This window comes from Bufo bufo, chromosome 6 (genome assembly GCF_905171765.1).
Source record: "Bufo bufo chromosome 6, aBufBuf1.1, whole genome shotgun sequence".
NCBI classification, from domain to species: Eukaryota; Metazoa; Chordata; class Amphibia; order Anura; family Bufonidae; genus Bufo; species Bufo bufo.
In genome coordinates this window covers 397,372,271-397,388,001 of record NC_053394.1, presented here as the reverse complement: position 1 = coordinate 397,388,001, position 15,731 = coordinate 397,372,271, and the positions used below count along the sequence as shown (strand labels likewise).

The window sequence follows — 15,731 nt, the reverse complement described above, 5'->3', positions numbered from 1 at the left end:
TGCTCCTTAAAGAGTTTGTGACGTAGCTCAGGAGGCACGAACAACTTCCCAGAAGGACAACGGGCAGGTGTCTCAGTCTGGGCAGCCTGGACCTCAGCCTCCAAATCGGAATATAGAGCAGAAACAACTACCCCCTCCGCCAAAATGGGACCCGGGTCCTCGGAGTTTCCTCCTCCCGGAAAACAGCGAGAGAGAGCATCAGCCTTCACATTTTTGATCCCAGGTCGGAATGTAACAACAAAATTGAATCTGGAGAAGAACAGAGACCATCTGGCCTGTCTCGGATTCATACGCCTGGCCGACTCCAAGTATGCCAGATTCTTATGGTCGGTAAAAACGGTGATAGGGTGCCTGGCCCCCTCCAACCAATGGCGCCATTCCTCGAAAGCCAACTTGATGGCCAACAACTCCCTATCTCCCACATCATAGTTTCTCTCTGCTGGGGAGAGTTTTTTAGAGAAAAAGGCACAGGGTCGCCACTTGGCAGGGGAAGGGCCCTGGGACAAAACCGCACCCACACCCACCTCGGAAGCATCCACCTCAACAATAAAAGGTAAGGAAACATCGGGATGCACCAAGACGGGAGCAGACGCAAAATTCTCTTTAATCTTAGAAAAGGCTGTAAGCGCCTCCTCCGACCAAGAGGAAAAATCCGCCCCCTTTTTTGTCATGTCAGTGAGGGGTTTGACAACAGAGGAATAATTCAAAATGAACTTTCTGTAATAGTTCGCAAAACCCAGAAAGCGCATCAATGCCTTCTGATTCTCAGGAAGCTCCCACTCAAGTACAGCACGGACCTTCTCGGGATCCATGCGAAAACCAGAAGCAGAGAGGAGAAAACCCAGAAATTGAATCTCCGATACCATAAAAAGACATTTCTCCAGCTTGGCGTACAATTTATTTTCCCGCAGAATCTGCAGAACCTGAAAAAGATGATCCTGATGGGTCTGAACATCAGGGGAAAAAATCAAAATATCATCAAGATACACCAATACAAATCTCCCCATTAAATGATAGAAAATACTATTAACAAAATGCTGAAAGACGGCCGGAGCATTCATCAGGCCGAAAGGCATAACGAGATTCTCGAAATGCCCGTCAGGGGTATTAAAGGCCGTTTTCCATTCATCCCCCTCTCTGACCCTGACCAGGTTGTACGCGCCTCTCAAATCCAATTTGGAAAACACCTTGGCCCCAACAATTTGATTGAAGAGGTCCGGGATCAGAGGAAGGGGATAGGGATCGCGAATCGTGATACGGTTCAGCTCCCTAAAATCTAGGCAAGGTCTCAGAGAGCCATCTTTCTTTTTAACAAAAAAAAACCCGCGGCCACAGGTGACTTTGAGGGACGAATATGCCCCTTTTCGAGACTCTCGGAGATGTAAGTTCGCATAGCGATTCTTTCCGGTTGTGAGAGATTGTAGAGGCGTGCTTTTGGCAGCTTGGCGCCGGGAATGAGGTTAATGGGACAGTCAAACTCCCGGTGAGGAGGTAGCTCCTGAACACCGCTCTCGGAAAACACGTCCGAGAAATCAGAGAGAAATGATGGCACCGTTTTAGTAGACACCTCTGCAAAAGTCGCTGTGAGACAATTCTCTCTACAAAAATCACTCCACTCATTTATTTGCCTTCCTTGCCAATCAATAGTGGGGTTATGTCTAGTGAGCCAGGGTAACCCCAAAACTAGAGGAGACGGCAATCCGTTAAGGACAAAACAAGATATATCCTCCACATGAGTGTCACCTACAGCTAGTCGGATATTGTGAACAATGCCCTTCAAAGATCTCTGTGAGAGTGGAGCAGAGTCAATAGCAAAAACAGGTATATCTTTATCTAAAGTGCAAACCTGAAAACCATGCATGGCTACAAATTGAGTGTCAATAAGATTGACGGCCGCTCCACTATCGACAAAAATCTCACAAGAAATGACTTTGCTCTCTAGAGCCACCCTGGCAGACAGGAGAAAACGGGAACTGCAGGTCAGAGGAAAAGCATCAAATCCTACATCAACTTTGCCCAAAGTAGCAGATGAATCAGAACTTGATGATTCACCTTTTGAGATTTTTCTCTTATTATCGCTCTTAGTACGGTTCAAGAATCTCCTAGACGGACAAACATTTGCCAAATGACCTATGCCCCCACAACAAAAACACACCATACTCTGAGGACTAAATACTCTTTTATCAGGGGCAAGTCGACCTAGCTGCATGGGCTCCTCCTCAGAGGGGAGCGAGACAGGATGAGGCCCCTGCACACTGAATGAGTCCGCACCACTGCCCCTAGACTGACAATGGCTGGACAGAGAGGTCTCGTTTCTTTCTCTTAGACGCCTGTCAAGGCGTACCGCCAAGGACATGGCAGACTCTAAGGACGTTGGTCTCTCATGGAAAGCAAACGCATCTTTTAATCTCTCCGAGAGACCATGACAGAACTGACTCCGGAGTGCAGCATCATTCCAACCCGAATCAGCTGCCCATCTCCGAAATTCAGAACAATAAAGCTCCGTAGACAGTTTGTTCTGGCATAAAACACGTAGGTTAGATTCGGCCAGAGCAACACGATCCGGGTCATCATAAATCTGCCCCAGGGCCACAAAAAATCCCTCCACGGATCGAAAGGAGGAATCCCCTGATGGCAGCGAAAAAGCCCAAGTCTGAGCTATACCCCTGAGCAGGGAAATGACAATCCTCACCCTCTGCTCCTGATTACCAGAAGAGTGAGGACACAAGCAAAAATGGAGTTTGCATGCCTCTCTGAAACGAACAAAATTCTCACTGCCCCCGGAGAACGTCTCCGGAAGTGAGACCTTTGGCTCGCAACAGACTCCATGAGCCGGAGCAGGGCCCAATGCTTGAAGCTGGGTCATAGATTGACGGAGATCCGCTACTTCCAAAGAAAGACCCTGCATGCAGTCAAACAGGTCAGAAAGCGGATCCATGTCAAAAAAGGACGGTTTTGGTGGATTATAATGTCACGGCTGTTTGTGAGCAACAATAGTAATACACAGTACAGAGCTACTGACTGGACCCAGAACTAGGGAGGATAAAGGGTGACCCCTGTCCAACCCTCAACGCTCTCCCTATTCTGCTAAAGCACATGCCCGGATCCCAATGGCGGAACGAGGCATGCCCACGTGCCTAAGACTAATGACCACTGTAACCCCTACAATAGTGGAAGGGGCACGGCCACCAGTGCCCTACTCAGTATATGGAGGGAACCGTGGCCACCTCAGATCCAGTCAGAAATAAACAGGAACACAACAATGTCTGCACACTTAGCTGGAGGTGTTGCAGCCGCAGAGAAGACGGATCCAAGGACAGGCTGGCAATATCCGGAGAGCTAGCTGCAGCAGAACACAGGTCCAGTGAACTGATAGCCACAAGTGAAGAAACTAAAGCAAGAGCTACAACTGAAGTGAGAACTATAATCCACATCCTATCATAGGAGGAGGGGTGATATAAAGAGAGGGAAATCAAACACATGAAGAACAGCTGTGGTGAAAGAAACCAAAAGTAAACAGAGTAGTGAGAACTCCTCCCAGCTCTAGTAGTGACATCATCACAGGGGTGGAGAAACAGAGCTGTGAGAACGTCTCAAAGCTCTGGTAGTGACAACGCGTTTCTGATTTTTTTTTCCACAGGTTTGAGTTATGAGGAGCTTTGGTGCTTTCCTTTGGCTAGCTATGTAATTACAGAATCTTTATTTGTGAGTAGCAATATTCTTGTAATTGTATTTATGTTTTTACTAACTGTTTGTATCATTTTTGATAATTTTTCTTACTAGTAACTAACCTTTTTAAATGTGTTATTATAGTGTCATTTATTTAAGTATTTAAAGGGGTTGTCCTACAAAAAATATTCTACAGTTTGCAAACCAGCAGATGGATCTGAATACTTTTGTAATTGCATACAATTAAAAATTTTGCATAGCCACTGAGTTATTCAATAAAATGTATCTGCATAGCACCACCTGCGTTTGTTTTTTCTTATTTATTTGACCTGCTGACTGAGAAACCTTTGTACCGAACTTAGGTTAGGTTTCAGGTGGTACCTTGGAACCGAACCTGAGTTATTAGACAAAGTCTCGCGAAACTTCGCTAAGTATTAACTTCAGCTCATCGGAGCCAATACATTCTAATACTGTACTGAGCACTCGCTCCATACAGTAGTCAAATGAAGTTTTATGCAAATCGACTTTGGATGAAGCATCCGAAGTCGATTTGCTCATTCCTACTTATGACCTCAAAATGAACAAAAAGATCTGTTTGGAAATGTGTGTGCAAGAGAGTTAACTATTGTCTGTTCAGTTTATCTTGGGATTCTGATTTACAGTGGATCTAGAAATTGGCCACTCCAAGGTCTGAAATTATAACAGATTGTAAAGTGAGGGTTTTAATTAGTTCTTCCCTTTTTAACTTCATGTTAATTCATAGTGATGTTTGTACCTGGATGCATTCCTGCAGTTTGAGGTAACTGTACATGCGTATTACAAAATATAAAACAATTGGAGGGCACTCAATTATCTGGGACCACCAATATGAGGTGACAACAACAACATTTAATGTATATCTAATATAAAAACTAGCATAAAACTATACATACATAGAATGGTACGAATGTACCCTGTTGGGCATAAAAGCCTGAACGGCGCAAACAAACAGTGTGATGACCGCAAGTATCGACTTGATCCCAGGTGGGCAATCCGAGTCCAAGTAGAATACCCTGAGGGGATATGAAATGATGTTGGTCCGTGAGCTGGACAGCACTCAGTTACCATGCATAATGTTGTAATGGTGTGTAGGGGAGTATAGCCCCGTGGGGCAGAGTACGTTACCCCTCTTCTTGTGCTGAATAGAAGTAGAGGAATGTCCTTGCTTCGCCGTTCGGACTCACATTGGCGTCCCGTGTGGTCTCTAGGTCTGGTACGCGGCGTCCCACGTGACCCAGCGGCACACCACGTGATCCACGTGGCTCGTTGGAGAACAAATTAGCTGATGGTGTGTTGGGTCCTAGAGTCCGGACCGTACAGTGTCAATAATCCACATATCCAAACAGCGAGGGTCCAGGGGGCTGCCTTTAGGTGTCGGCACCTCAGGGACTTGAAACTTTGCAAACACAATGGTCGTGTGCATATAGCCTGTTTATATAGGTAAGCCGCCAGCCTCTCCCAGGTTCTGCGCATGGTATGAGTTGGTACGAGTACACATATATTTTGGTTTGGTTCTGTGCAGTTATATCTTAAGTTCGGAGAGAAAAAAAAGAGGTTACGAAGTAAATAAAAGTAAACTGAAGAGAAAATGTAGTGATGCGTTAAATAAGTGATTAAAAGTTGAAATGTTGCATTGTTAATTGTTTTTATTTGGTGTAACACAGATGTAACACAAGAAGAAAGAGTGAAGATTAATTATGTAGTATCTCTTCTTTGATAGACAACGCTGTGTTCTTATATTTTAGGGAGATGGTATGACGTGCGTGTGTGTATAATAGATGGTATATGTTTTGTCTTGAATAATTGGATTTGCATCTGTTTGTATAAGTTTCTGTTTTTAGCTTGTGGCTTAAAGAGGACCTTTCATCGGTCCAAACATTGTGAACTAAGTATCATGACATATACAGTGGCGCCCAGGGATCTTACTGCACTTACTATTATCCCTGGGCACCGCTCCGTTCTCCTGCTATGCCCACCGGTATGTTCGGGGAATTGGTTATACTAGGAGGAGACTGCCCTTGTTCTCCTGGGCGTCTCCTTCTCCTAGACTGTAGCGCTGGCCAATCGCAGCACAGAGCTCACAGCCTGGGAGAAAAAACCTCCCAGGCTGTGAGCTCTGCGCTGCGATTGGCCAGCGCTACAGCCTAGGAGAAGGAGACGCCCAGGAGAACAAGGGCAGACTTCGCCTACTATAACCAAGTCCCCTAATTCTCCGCCTACTATAACCAAGTCCCCGAACATATCGGTGGACATAACGGTAGAAAGGAGCGGCGCCCAGGGATAATAGTAAGTGCAGTGAGATCCCCGGGCGCCGCTGTATATGTCCTGATACTTAGTTCACAATGTTTGGACCGATGAAAGGTCCTCTTTAAAGGGGTTATCCCATCATAATGATCACTGTTAAATCTGTTAATGATTTGACAGTAATAATTTTTGTAAATATATTTGATTAACAAATTTCCACCGTTTAGGATAAAATTCATCCCCACTTACCTCATTGTTGTCATTCGGTCTCCCCTGGTTACGGCCACCGCTCTTCTCCGGAATCCCAGTGGCCGCGGTAGCGCAGAAGACTCCTTTTCTCCTGGCCGGGACACTCGCTGTCCTGAACGCGCATGCCTCCACGCATGCGCGGTGGTGACTTTTTCTCCTGTACGCGCATGCCGGCTCTGTACTATACTGGCCAGGAATAAGTCACCATGGCGCATGCGCGGCGGCGTTCGCATTCAGTCTAGCACGTGGCCCGGCCGGGAGAAGACTTCAATCAAGATGAAGCCCGTCCCCAGCCAGAATACAGGAAGTGAACGGCGCGCTGGCAGCAGGTAAGTATGAAAATTTGAAGTGGGATAACCCCTTTAATGCTCCAAACTTAATTTTTATTTGTTTTCAACCCACCTGATTTTTTACAACTTATTTTTTACATGACACATAGGGCTTTTTATTAATATGTTTTTAGAGATTGTCATTTTTTTTGTTTTCTTTGCGGAAGAAAATTATTAACTCAAGCGCCTTATTCTTTAAATGTGCAAATTAACAACAAAAGAAATGGTTAAAATAGTTTCCCTGTTTTGGTAATTTTAATTGTTTTCTTGTCACATATTGTACTTCATGACAGTGGTAAAATTGAGTCAAAATATTTCATTTTTATTTATAAAAAAATACCAAATGTAAAAAAAAAAATATTTCAAAATATTTGCAATTTTCCAAATTTCAATCTCTCTACTTTTATAAATAGATAGTAATACCTCCAAAAATAGTTACTTTACATTCCCCATATGTCCACTTCATATTTGGATCATTTTGAAAATTACATTTCATTTTTTTGGGACGTTAGAAGCAAATCTTAAAAATTTTAAGAAAATTTCCAAAACACAATTTTTTATGGACCAGTTCAGTTATGAAGTCACTTTGTGGGGCTTACGTATTAGAAACCACCTATAAATCACCCCATTTTAGAAACGACACCCCTCAAGCTATTCAAAACTGATTTTACAAACTTTGTTAACCCTTTAGGTGTTCCAAAGGATAAAAGGAAAATGGGAATTGAATTTCAAAACTTTACCTTTTTTTAGCAGATTAAAATTTTTTATCTATTTTTTTCTGCAATACATCAAGGGTTAACAGCCAAACAAAACTCAAAATCTATTACCCTGAATATGGAGTTTACAAAAACACCCCATGTGTGCTGAAAAACTGATATATGGGCGCACAGCAAGCTTCAGAGTGGAAGGAGCACCGTATGGCGTTAGGAGAGTGGATTTAGCTGGAATGGTAATTGGGAGCTATGTCGCATATGAAGACACCCTGAGGTGGCCCTACAGTGGAAACCCCCAAAAAGTGACCCCATTACGGAAACTACACCCTTCAAGGAATATTTTAAGGGGTGGAATGAGTACTTTGGCCGAACAAGCATTTCATAGAAATTAGAAAAATATGGCTGTGAAAATAAAAAATTTAATTTTTTACCAGAAAATGTCACTTTCACCTACATTTTTCAGTTTTACAAGCGGTAAAGGGGAAACTCACAATTTGTTGCCCATTTTCTCTTGAATACGGCATCAACCCTATGTGCTTGTAAACTGCTGAATGGGTGTGCAGCCGGGATCAGAAGGGAAGGACCCCTTTTTGAAAGCTATACCCTTTAAGGTATTCATCTGGGGGTATAATGATAATTTTGAAGATATATTCTTTTAGTTTGAATTCTATGGGAGCATAAAATGTCTTGTAGCTTTCATTGGCCTAGTTAGGCCAGATTCACACGCTGTGGTACAGTCATGCTGTGCGATCTCTGCATCACAGTGAGGACCCATTGACTTCAATGGGTCCACGAAACGAAAGATACGGAAAAAGACAGGGCATGTCCTATCTTTTGCGGAGTGGAGGCACAGATTCGGAAGCTTCTTTGTGTTTCCGTGGGCTTCCTGGGCTGTGCATTCGCAGCCAGTGTCCGTGTTTTCCGACTGCCGGTTTGTGATTCGCAAACCGGCAGTAATTAAATCTTTTGTTAAATTTGAGGTATAAATTCCAATTTTTAAATGGGAATGTTACAATTGAGAAATACGTAATGTGCCTATTTGTCTATATAGAAATGGTAAAGGAGCTTAAAAAATTTGCCAAAAAATGCAATTAATAATTTAAAGAGAATGGAACACACGAAAACAGTCTTTGATGCACAATCCTGGCTTATCGGGACAAGTGTCACACTGATAACCCGTGTCTTTGCGAATTCCGTTTTTATAACAAACACGACATTTTTTGTAGGGCCGTCGTTTTTTTTCAGTCGGGGGAACTTGAGTCGGGAAATGCTGCCCTGGTACGATTCTTCTGGCCTCACTGGCATATGATGTACTCGTCTCTTCAGCTTCCTGCTCTCCAAGCAGTAATTGTTTAATTACTTGTTTCTGGTATTCAAGATATGGTCCTTGCTTTCCCGTCTTGCGCTGGAAAAGGAATTGTAAAACGCTGCCTGTATTATGTGAACTGCAACTTTTTTATACCACACTCGTAACATTTGATCAGCCAGATCCACCCCTCCCATGTTTCGGCTATATTCTTGTACACATACAGGCTTCTGGACTGTGGCATTACTTCCTCTTACAGGTAGGGGTGCTCATGTCAGCATGAATTGATGTGAGAATTAAAATCTCTTTTTTGTCTTTAAATTTTGTAAGCATAAGGCTGTCGTTACGCAAGGACCTGCTTTCTCCACGCCTCAATTTTTGATTTAAAAGATTTTTTGGGAGACCCTTTTGATTTCTTTTTTCATATAGACACTTGAAGAGGGGAACACTAGAATAAAAATTATCAACAAGAAGGGGATTTCGTAGTAAACTGTGATTTCGTAGTAAAGAGGTCACAGAGAGGCACGGAGCATTATCAGTCATGTTAATGCTCCGTGCCTCTGCAGTCTGCATCGGGTCTTGGCACTCTTTCACGGAGCGGATGCCACGCACGGCATCCGCTCGTGTGAACCCAGCCTAAAAGTGTCACTGTGATTAAACACATAGTTGATAAGAACTGAGCCACTTGTAATTCTCCTTCTCTAGTGCTGAGGAGATCAAAGCTGTGGATTAGCCTGCCCTTCCTCCTCAGCTGCAGAGTTAACCCCTTCAGTACTCCTCACACATCCATAGCCCTTCCTTAGTGCTATGTTTGGGGAGCTGTGTGACCAGTGAATGTCATTTACAAAATGATCCAAACATGAAGTAGACATATGGCAAATGTAAAGTAAACTATTTTAGGAGGTATTACTATCTGTTTTAAAAGCAGAGAAATAGAAATTTAGAAAATTATGAATTTTTCAAAATTTTGGGTAAATTTGGTATTTAAAAAATAAATAAAAATGAAATATTTGGACTTAAATTTACCACTGTCATGAAGTACAGTACAATGTGTGACGAGAAAACAGTCTCAGAATGACTTGGATAAGTAAAAGCGTTCCAAAGTTATTACCATATAAAGTGACACGTCAGATTTGCAAAAAATGGCCAAGTCGTTAAGGTGAAAAATGGCAGGGTCCTTAAGGGGTTAAATAATCTGTCCTGGCTGGGATCATCAGGGGCAGGGCAATGGCTGTTATCATTGTAATGCAGAAATTTTAGCAACGCTTCAAAACGCTTTCTCGACATCACAGCCCTGTACATTGGCGTATCATATAATACATCAGTCGACCAGTAGGACCGTATTGTAGGTTTCTTAATAAGCCCCATATTAAGAAGGAGTCCCTCAAATTTTCGCATTTCTGTGGCAGTGGTGGGATGCCACATCTGGGCTCTTGAATAATGAGATGTGGGATTAATGGCCAGAAATTGTTCTGCATACAGATTTGTTTAAGTCACCATTAAGTTTATAAATTCATCTGTAAAAAAAATTTGAAAAAAGTCCAGTTCCCTGTACCCAGTCGTATTAATTTGAATTCCTGGGACTAAAGAGAATTCAGGAATTTGGGGTGTAAGCAAATTTGGGGTCACCCAACTGGAGTTAGTTGACTGATTGTCATTCTGTCTTCCTCTGTCTTTCTGGGGGCTCATCACTGTCACTAGAGGAGGAGGTTATAAGAAAGTGTTCCCCATCCTCACTGGCAGTGTCGGAACACAGGATGGCATATATATATATAGTATATAAAACATACAGTACTAATATCTATATTTAAAAAAATATTTTACTATAATTTTTTTACAACAGCGCTTGAAACATCAGCGCAGGAAGGTGTTTTTAAACAGGTATAAAACCTACCTAACCTTCTACATATATATATATATATATATATATATATACATACACACACATACACAGTACAGACCAAAAGTTTGGACACACCTTCTCATTCAAAGAGTTTTCTTTATTTTCATGACTTTGAAGGCATCAAAACTATGAATTAACACATGTGAAATTATATACCTAACAAACAAGTGTGAAACAACTGAAAATATGTCATATTCTAGGTTCTTCAAAGTAGCCACCTTTTGCTTTGATTACTGCTTTGCACACTCTTGGCATTCTCTTGATGAGCTTCAAGAGGTAGTCCCCTGAAATGGTCTTCCAACAGTCTTGAAGGAGTTCCCAGAGATGCTTAGCACTTGTTGGCCCTTTTGCCTTCACTCTGCGGTCCAGCTCACCCCAAACCATCTCGATTGGGTTCAGGTCCGGTGACTGTGGAGGCCAGGTCATCTGGCGCAGCACCCCATCACTCTCCTTCATGGTCAAATAGCCCTTACTTTCAAAGTTTTCCCAATTTTTCGGCTGACTGACTGACCTTCATTTCTTAAAGTAATGATGGCCACTTGTTTTTCTTTACTTAGCTGCTTTTGTCTTGCCATAATACCAATTCTAACAGTCTATTCAGTAGGACTATCGGCTGTGTATCCACCTGACTTCTCCTCAACGCAACTGATGGTCCCAACCCCATTTATAAGGCAAGAAATCCCACTTATTAAACCTGACAGGGCACACCTGTGAAGTGAAAACCATTTCAGGGGACTACCTCCTGAAGCTCATCAAGAGAATGCCAAGAGTGTGCAAAGCAGTAATCAAAGCAAAAGGTGGCTACTTTGAAGAAGCTAGAATATGACATATTTTCAGTTGTTTCACACTTGTTTGTTATGTATATAATTCCACATGTGTTAATTCATAGTTTTGATGCCTTCAGTGTGAATCTACAATTTTCATAGTCATGAAAATAAAGAAAACTCTTTGAATGAGAAGGTGTGTCCAAACTTTTGGTCTGTAATGTATATATATATGTATATATTCTAACTATATATTTTTTACTTTTAATTTTTGTAAATTTAGATTTTTTTTTTAATTATTCACAGGTCACACTAGGGAAGAGGTATGGGTGTCTGATGGGGTTAACTGCAGCACAGCTCACTGGTCACACAGCTCCCCAAACATCAGGGAGCACAAAGGAAGGGCTATGAATGTGTGAGGGGGACACTGAAGGGGTTAACTCTGCAGCTGAGGGGGAAGGGAGGGCTAATCCACAGCTCCTTTCTCCTCAGCACTTGAGAGAACCTTCTCAGCACTGGAGTCGGAGAATCTTCTCAGCACTGGAGTCGGAGAATCTTCTCAGCACTGGAGTCGGAGAATCTTCTCAGCACTGGAGTCGGAGAATCTTCTCAGCACTGGAGTCGGAGAATCTTCTCAGCACTGGAGTCGGAGAATCTTCTCAGCACTGGAGTTGGAGACTCAGCGCTGCAAAGGGGGGTTGAGTACACAGAGGGGGAATGTCAGGCTACAGCTCCGATCTCCTTAGCAATTAGGAGTATACTGCTGAGGGTTTATAACACACACTCTCGATCTCCTCAGCACTGTCACAGTAATGACAAAACTGAGGAGATCGGAGTTGAAATAGGTGCCTTCAGCTGTGATTGGTCAGTCAATCCAGACTGACCAATCACAGCGATCATCAGGTCATAGGTGCTGTAACCAATCAGCTGTCTGTTACAGCTGTTGTCACTATCCTGACACTGTGTGTTTACTCACAGTGACAGTTTAACTGCAGCACGAGAATGCTCGTCGTAGTGCCTGAAGTACCTCCAAGTTAGGACGAGCATTCTCGTCCTGAACGTGTTAAATATATTTTGGCAGATGGGACATTTACACATCACTGTAACTGGGGCATCCAAATGTGAAGCTTGTGCACCAAAACAGCCTCTGTCTGGCAAGGTAGTAACCACTATGTGCACAAAACAAGCAATCACCTACACAATATATTAGGAAACAGTGTCAGGGTGTACAGATTAGGATCATGTGAGATGAGTGAACCACATGACTTCTACAAATACAGGGGTGGCGGGGACCCAACTTGTTGGATTTATCTACAGGTACATTTTGGTCAGGGTGTACAGATTAAGATAAGATTCCTTTAGGAGGACGAGTAATGGTTTCTATGTAATGAGGCAATCCTAGCCTGGGTCACTTTTTGGGAGAACTTGCACATTACCGATGAAATGTGCCCAGTAAGACCAGAGCTGATGGTTTCCTGACAAGCCCATATTTAATATAAATAAACATTTTTTAATGTTACAAATACTTATAGGGGTAGAATAGACAGGGGCTGGAATAGCTAGATAGTTTTTTTGTTTTTTTATATCAGGCCCTGGTTTTGTACTTCAGCAGGTATGGTTGAAAGATACACTACTCCCATAGATTTACTATGTGTCACGCAGACAAGCTTACTCTTACTAGTGGTGGCCCCTCTCTCTATTACTACCCCTGTGATGTCCTCATGCTCAGTGGAAAGCCTGCAGACATCCCATCTGTCATTCCACTTGACTGCAAGTAACTGACCATTTACAAGTGTGAATGATGCCCCTTTTTCCACGTGTGGACAATCGCTCTTATGGGAATCCAGCTCTATTTTTGGACTTTCCCATAGACCCCTGTATTTGCAGTTCGACAGGAATGGAGGGTCCCCATACCGATCACAGGCTGGGTGGTGCCTTTGTTTTTTTTTTGTTTTATTTCCTCTCACCATTTTTGATTAGAGGAGATATATAAAATTGGATCTGTCCTTTAATCACCAGAATACATTCAATAAAAGAGACCATGTATATTTGTGGAGCTATTAGTGTTTGGGGAGCTCTCTACCTCTGGTAGCTGAAAGCAAGGTGATGTTTTAACTCTCTGAAAGGGCTCTTGTAAACGAACAGTCCGCAATGCACGGGCACCGGAAAAGTGCACGCCACTTGCGAAAGCAGACCCATTCACTTCAATGGGTCCACGATCCGCAAGATACATTCTGCCCCGCAAAAAAAATAGAACATGTTTTTTTCTTTGTGGTGCGGATGCACGGACTGAAATCCCACAGAAGCGCTTTGATCTGTGCCTCTACTGCAAACCTTGATGTATCTTGCGGAATTCAGACACATTCAAGTCAATGGGTCCGCGTCCATCTGCGATATGGAGTGCACATGGTTGGTGCCTGTATATTGAAGACCTGCTGTTTCTGGTCTGCAGTACGGGCACATAGGCCATACTACCATGTGCATGAGCCCTAAAAGAACATATCTGATTAAATAAAGCCAATTAGTGACCACCATCAAACAAGTAGGGGCAGTCACTAATGGGCTAAACAAGAAGATGTCTTCTCCCCATGTGAATTCTCTGATGTCTAACAAGAGTTGATTTACAGTGAAAACATTTCCCACATTCTGAACATGAAAATGGCTTCTCTCCTGTATGAATTCTCTGATGACTAACAAGATGTGATTTAGAGAGAAAACGTTTCCCACATTCTGAACATGAAAATGGCTTCTCTACTGTATGAATTCTCTGATGACTAACAAGATGTGATTTACAGAGAAAACGTTTCCCACATTCTGAACATGAAAATAGCCTTCCTCCTGTGTGAATTCTCTGATGTATAATAAGAGATGATTTATAGTTAAAACATTTCCCACATTCTGAACAAGAAAATGGTTTCTCCCTTGTGTAAATTCACTGATGACTAACAAGATGTGATTTACGTTGAAAAAATTTCCCACATTCTGAACATGAAAATGGCTTCTCCCCTGTGTGAATTCTCTGATGCGTATCAAGAGCTGATTTGCAGGGAAAACATTTCCTACATTCTAAACATGAAAATGGCTTCTCCCCTGTGTGCATTCTCTGATGTTTGAATAGAGATGATTTATCGATAAAACATTTTCTACATTCTGAACATGAAAATGGCTTGCCCCCTGTGTGAGTTTTCTGATGTGTGGCAAGTTCCGATTTATATCTAAAACATTTTCCACATTCTAAACAAGAAAATGGCCTCTTCCCTGCGTGAATTTTCTCATGTCTAACAAGATCTCTTTTACGTCTAAAATATCTTCTACATTCTAAACATGAAAACGGCTTCTCTCTTACGTGAGCTGTTTGATGTTTAACACCTCTTCTACGACTTTTATTCTGTGTTACAGTCTCTGATGAAGAAGTTCGGACCTGTTTAATATGATAAAGTGATTTTTTTTTTCTGTGATTGGATGAGGGTATATCTTGGATATTGGCATGCTCTTCATCTCGTGTGAAACCACGACCATCTATTTCAAAATCTGAAGATACCAGACGTTTCTCAGAGATCCCAATACAGTTATCTGCCAAGGATAAAACACAATTATTATTGCTGAATAATATACCATAAAATTAAATTACAATTTTATAAAAATTTCTGTATAAAAAAAAAATCCACAGAAAGTACAAGGCATGGCCCAAAAATTGGTGGCCAAACAGATCACAATCTAATAGTAGACACAGGAGCATAACTAGAAAAAGTTGGCCCCCACCTTAAACAATTTCCCTGCAACCCCCACCCAATTAGTTATTTAAAAGTTATATAAATAAAACACTTATTAGCGCTGAACAAGACCACACCATAGTTATCTCCCCTCAGTATCCCTTTCACAGTGAACTTCCCCCTTAGTGCCCTCTTCACAGTACTGATGCTCAAAAAGTGCCCCCACTCAGTAGAATGCCCCCTTGATGTCTCCAAACAGTAGTTATGCCCCCTTACAATAATGCTGCCTCTTAGTGGCACAACACATTAGTAATGCCCCCCCTTGTGCTCCCCCTGCAATAGCGCTGACCCTTAGTGTCCCCCTTATAGTAGTGAGGTTCCTATACTATGAATAAAATTAAATAGTAGCAACGAGCACATCATGCTCTTCCCAGCAGCAGACATGATGTGATGATGTCATCTCTTCTGCTGAGCTGAGGAGAGCGCACCGGCCGGGGGATTATCTCTGGTCTGTGCGCTCTCCCACTTAGCCAAGCAGTTGCAATGAGATTAGTGTATTACACCTGCTGCTGGTGAGAATGCAGGCCGGGGAATGAGACCTGGGCTATAATGGATGACAGATAAAGGAGCTGGACTCGGAGAGAGGAAGGTGAGTAGAAGGGCCAGTAAGAAACACAGTAAGATGTCACTGACCATTGGGGAGCTTCTCAACATGATTTTTTTCTTCAAGATATAATTACTATTGATATTATGCAGAGTTAGTCACTTGGGTCAGGAGATCTTCGGGTCTTCATTGACCGGC

At 42.5% G+C, this 15,731-nt stretch overlaps 2 protein-coding genes across 3 annotated transcripts in view; both read right to left on the bottom strand.

The window, feature by feature from the left end:
- Positions 1 to 15,731, bottom strand: part of LOC121003535 (gastrula zinc finger protein XlCGF26.1-like) — a 1,829,815-nt gene that overhangs the window by 64,352 nt on the left and 1,749,732 nt on the right. The gene's annotated exons all lie outside the window — the stretch shown is intronic.
- Positions 4,762 to 15,731, bottom strand: part of LOC121003547 — a 28,656-nt gene continuing 17,686 nt past the window's right edge. The window contains exons 2-3 of one of the 2 annotated variants that reach the window (XM_040435450.1): positions 14,563 to 14,789; positions 4,762 to 5,236 (exon numbers count right to left, since the gene is read on the bottom strand). In XM_040435450.1, the coding sequence (XP_040291384.1) occupies positions 5,231 to 5,236; positions 14,563 to 14,789 (233 nt within the window). In that variant the 3' untranslated portion in view covers positions 4,762 to 5,230. Of the gene's footprint in view, positions 5,237 to 7,609; positions 8,649 to 14,562; positions 14,790 to 15,731 lie in introns of those variants that run through there. The other variant, XM_040435449.1, reaches the window with a different exon arrangement.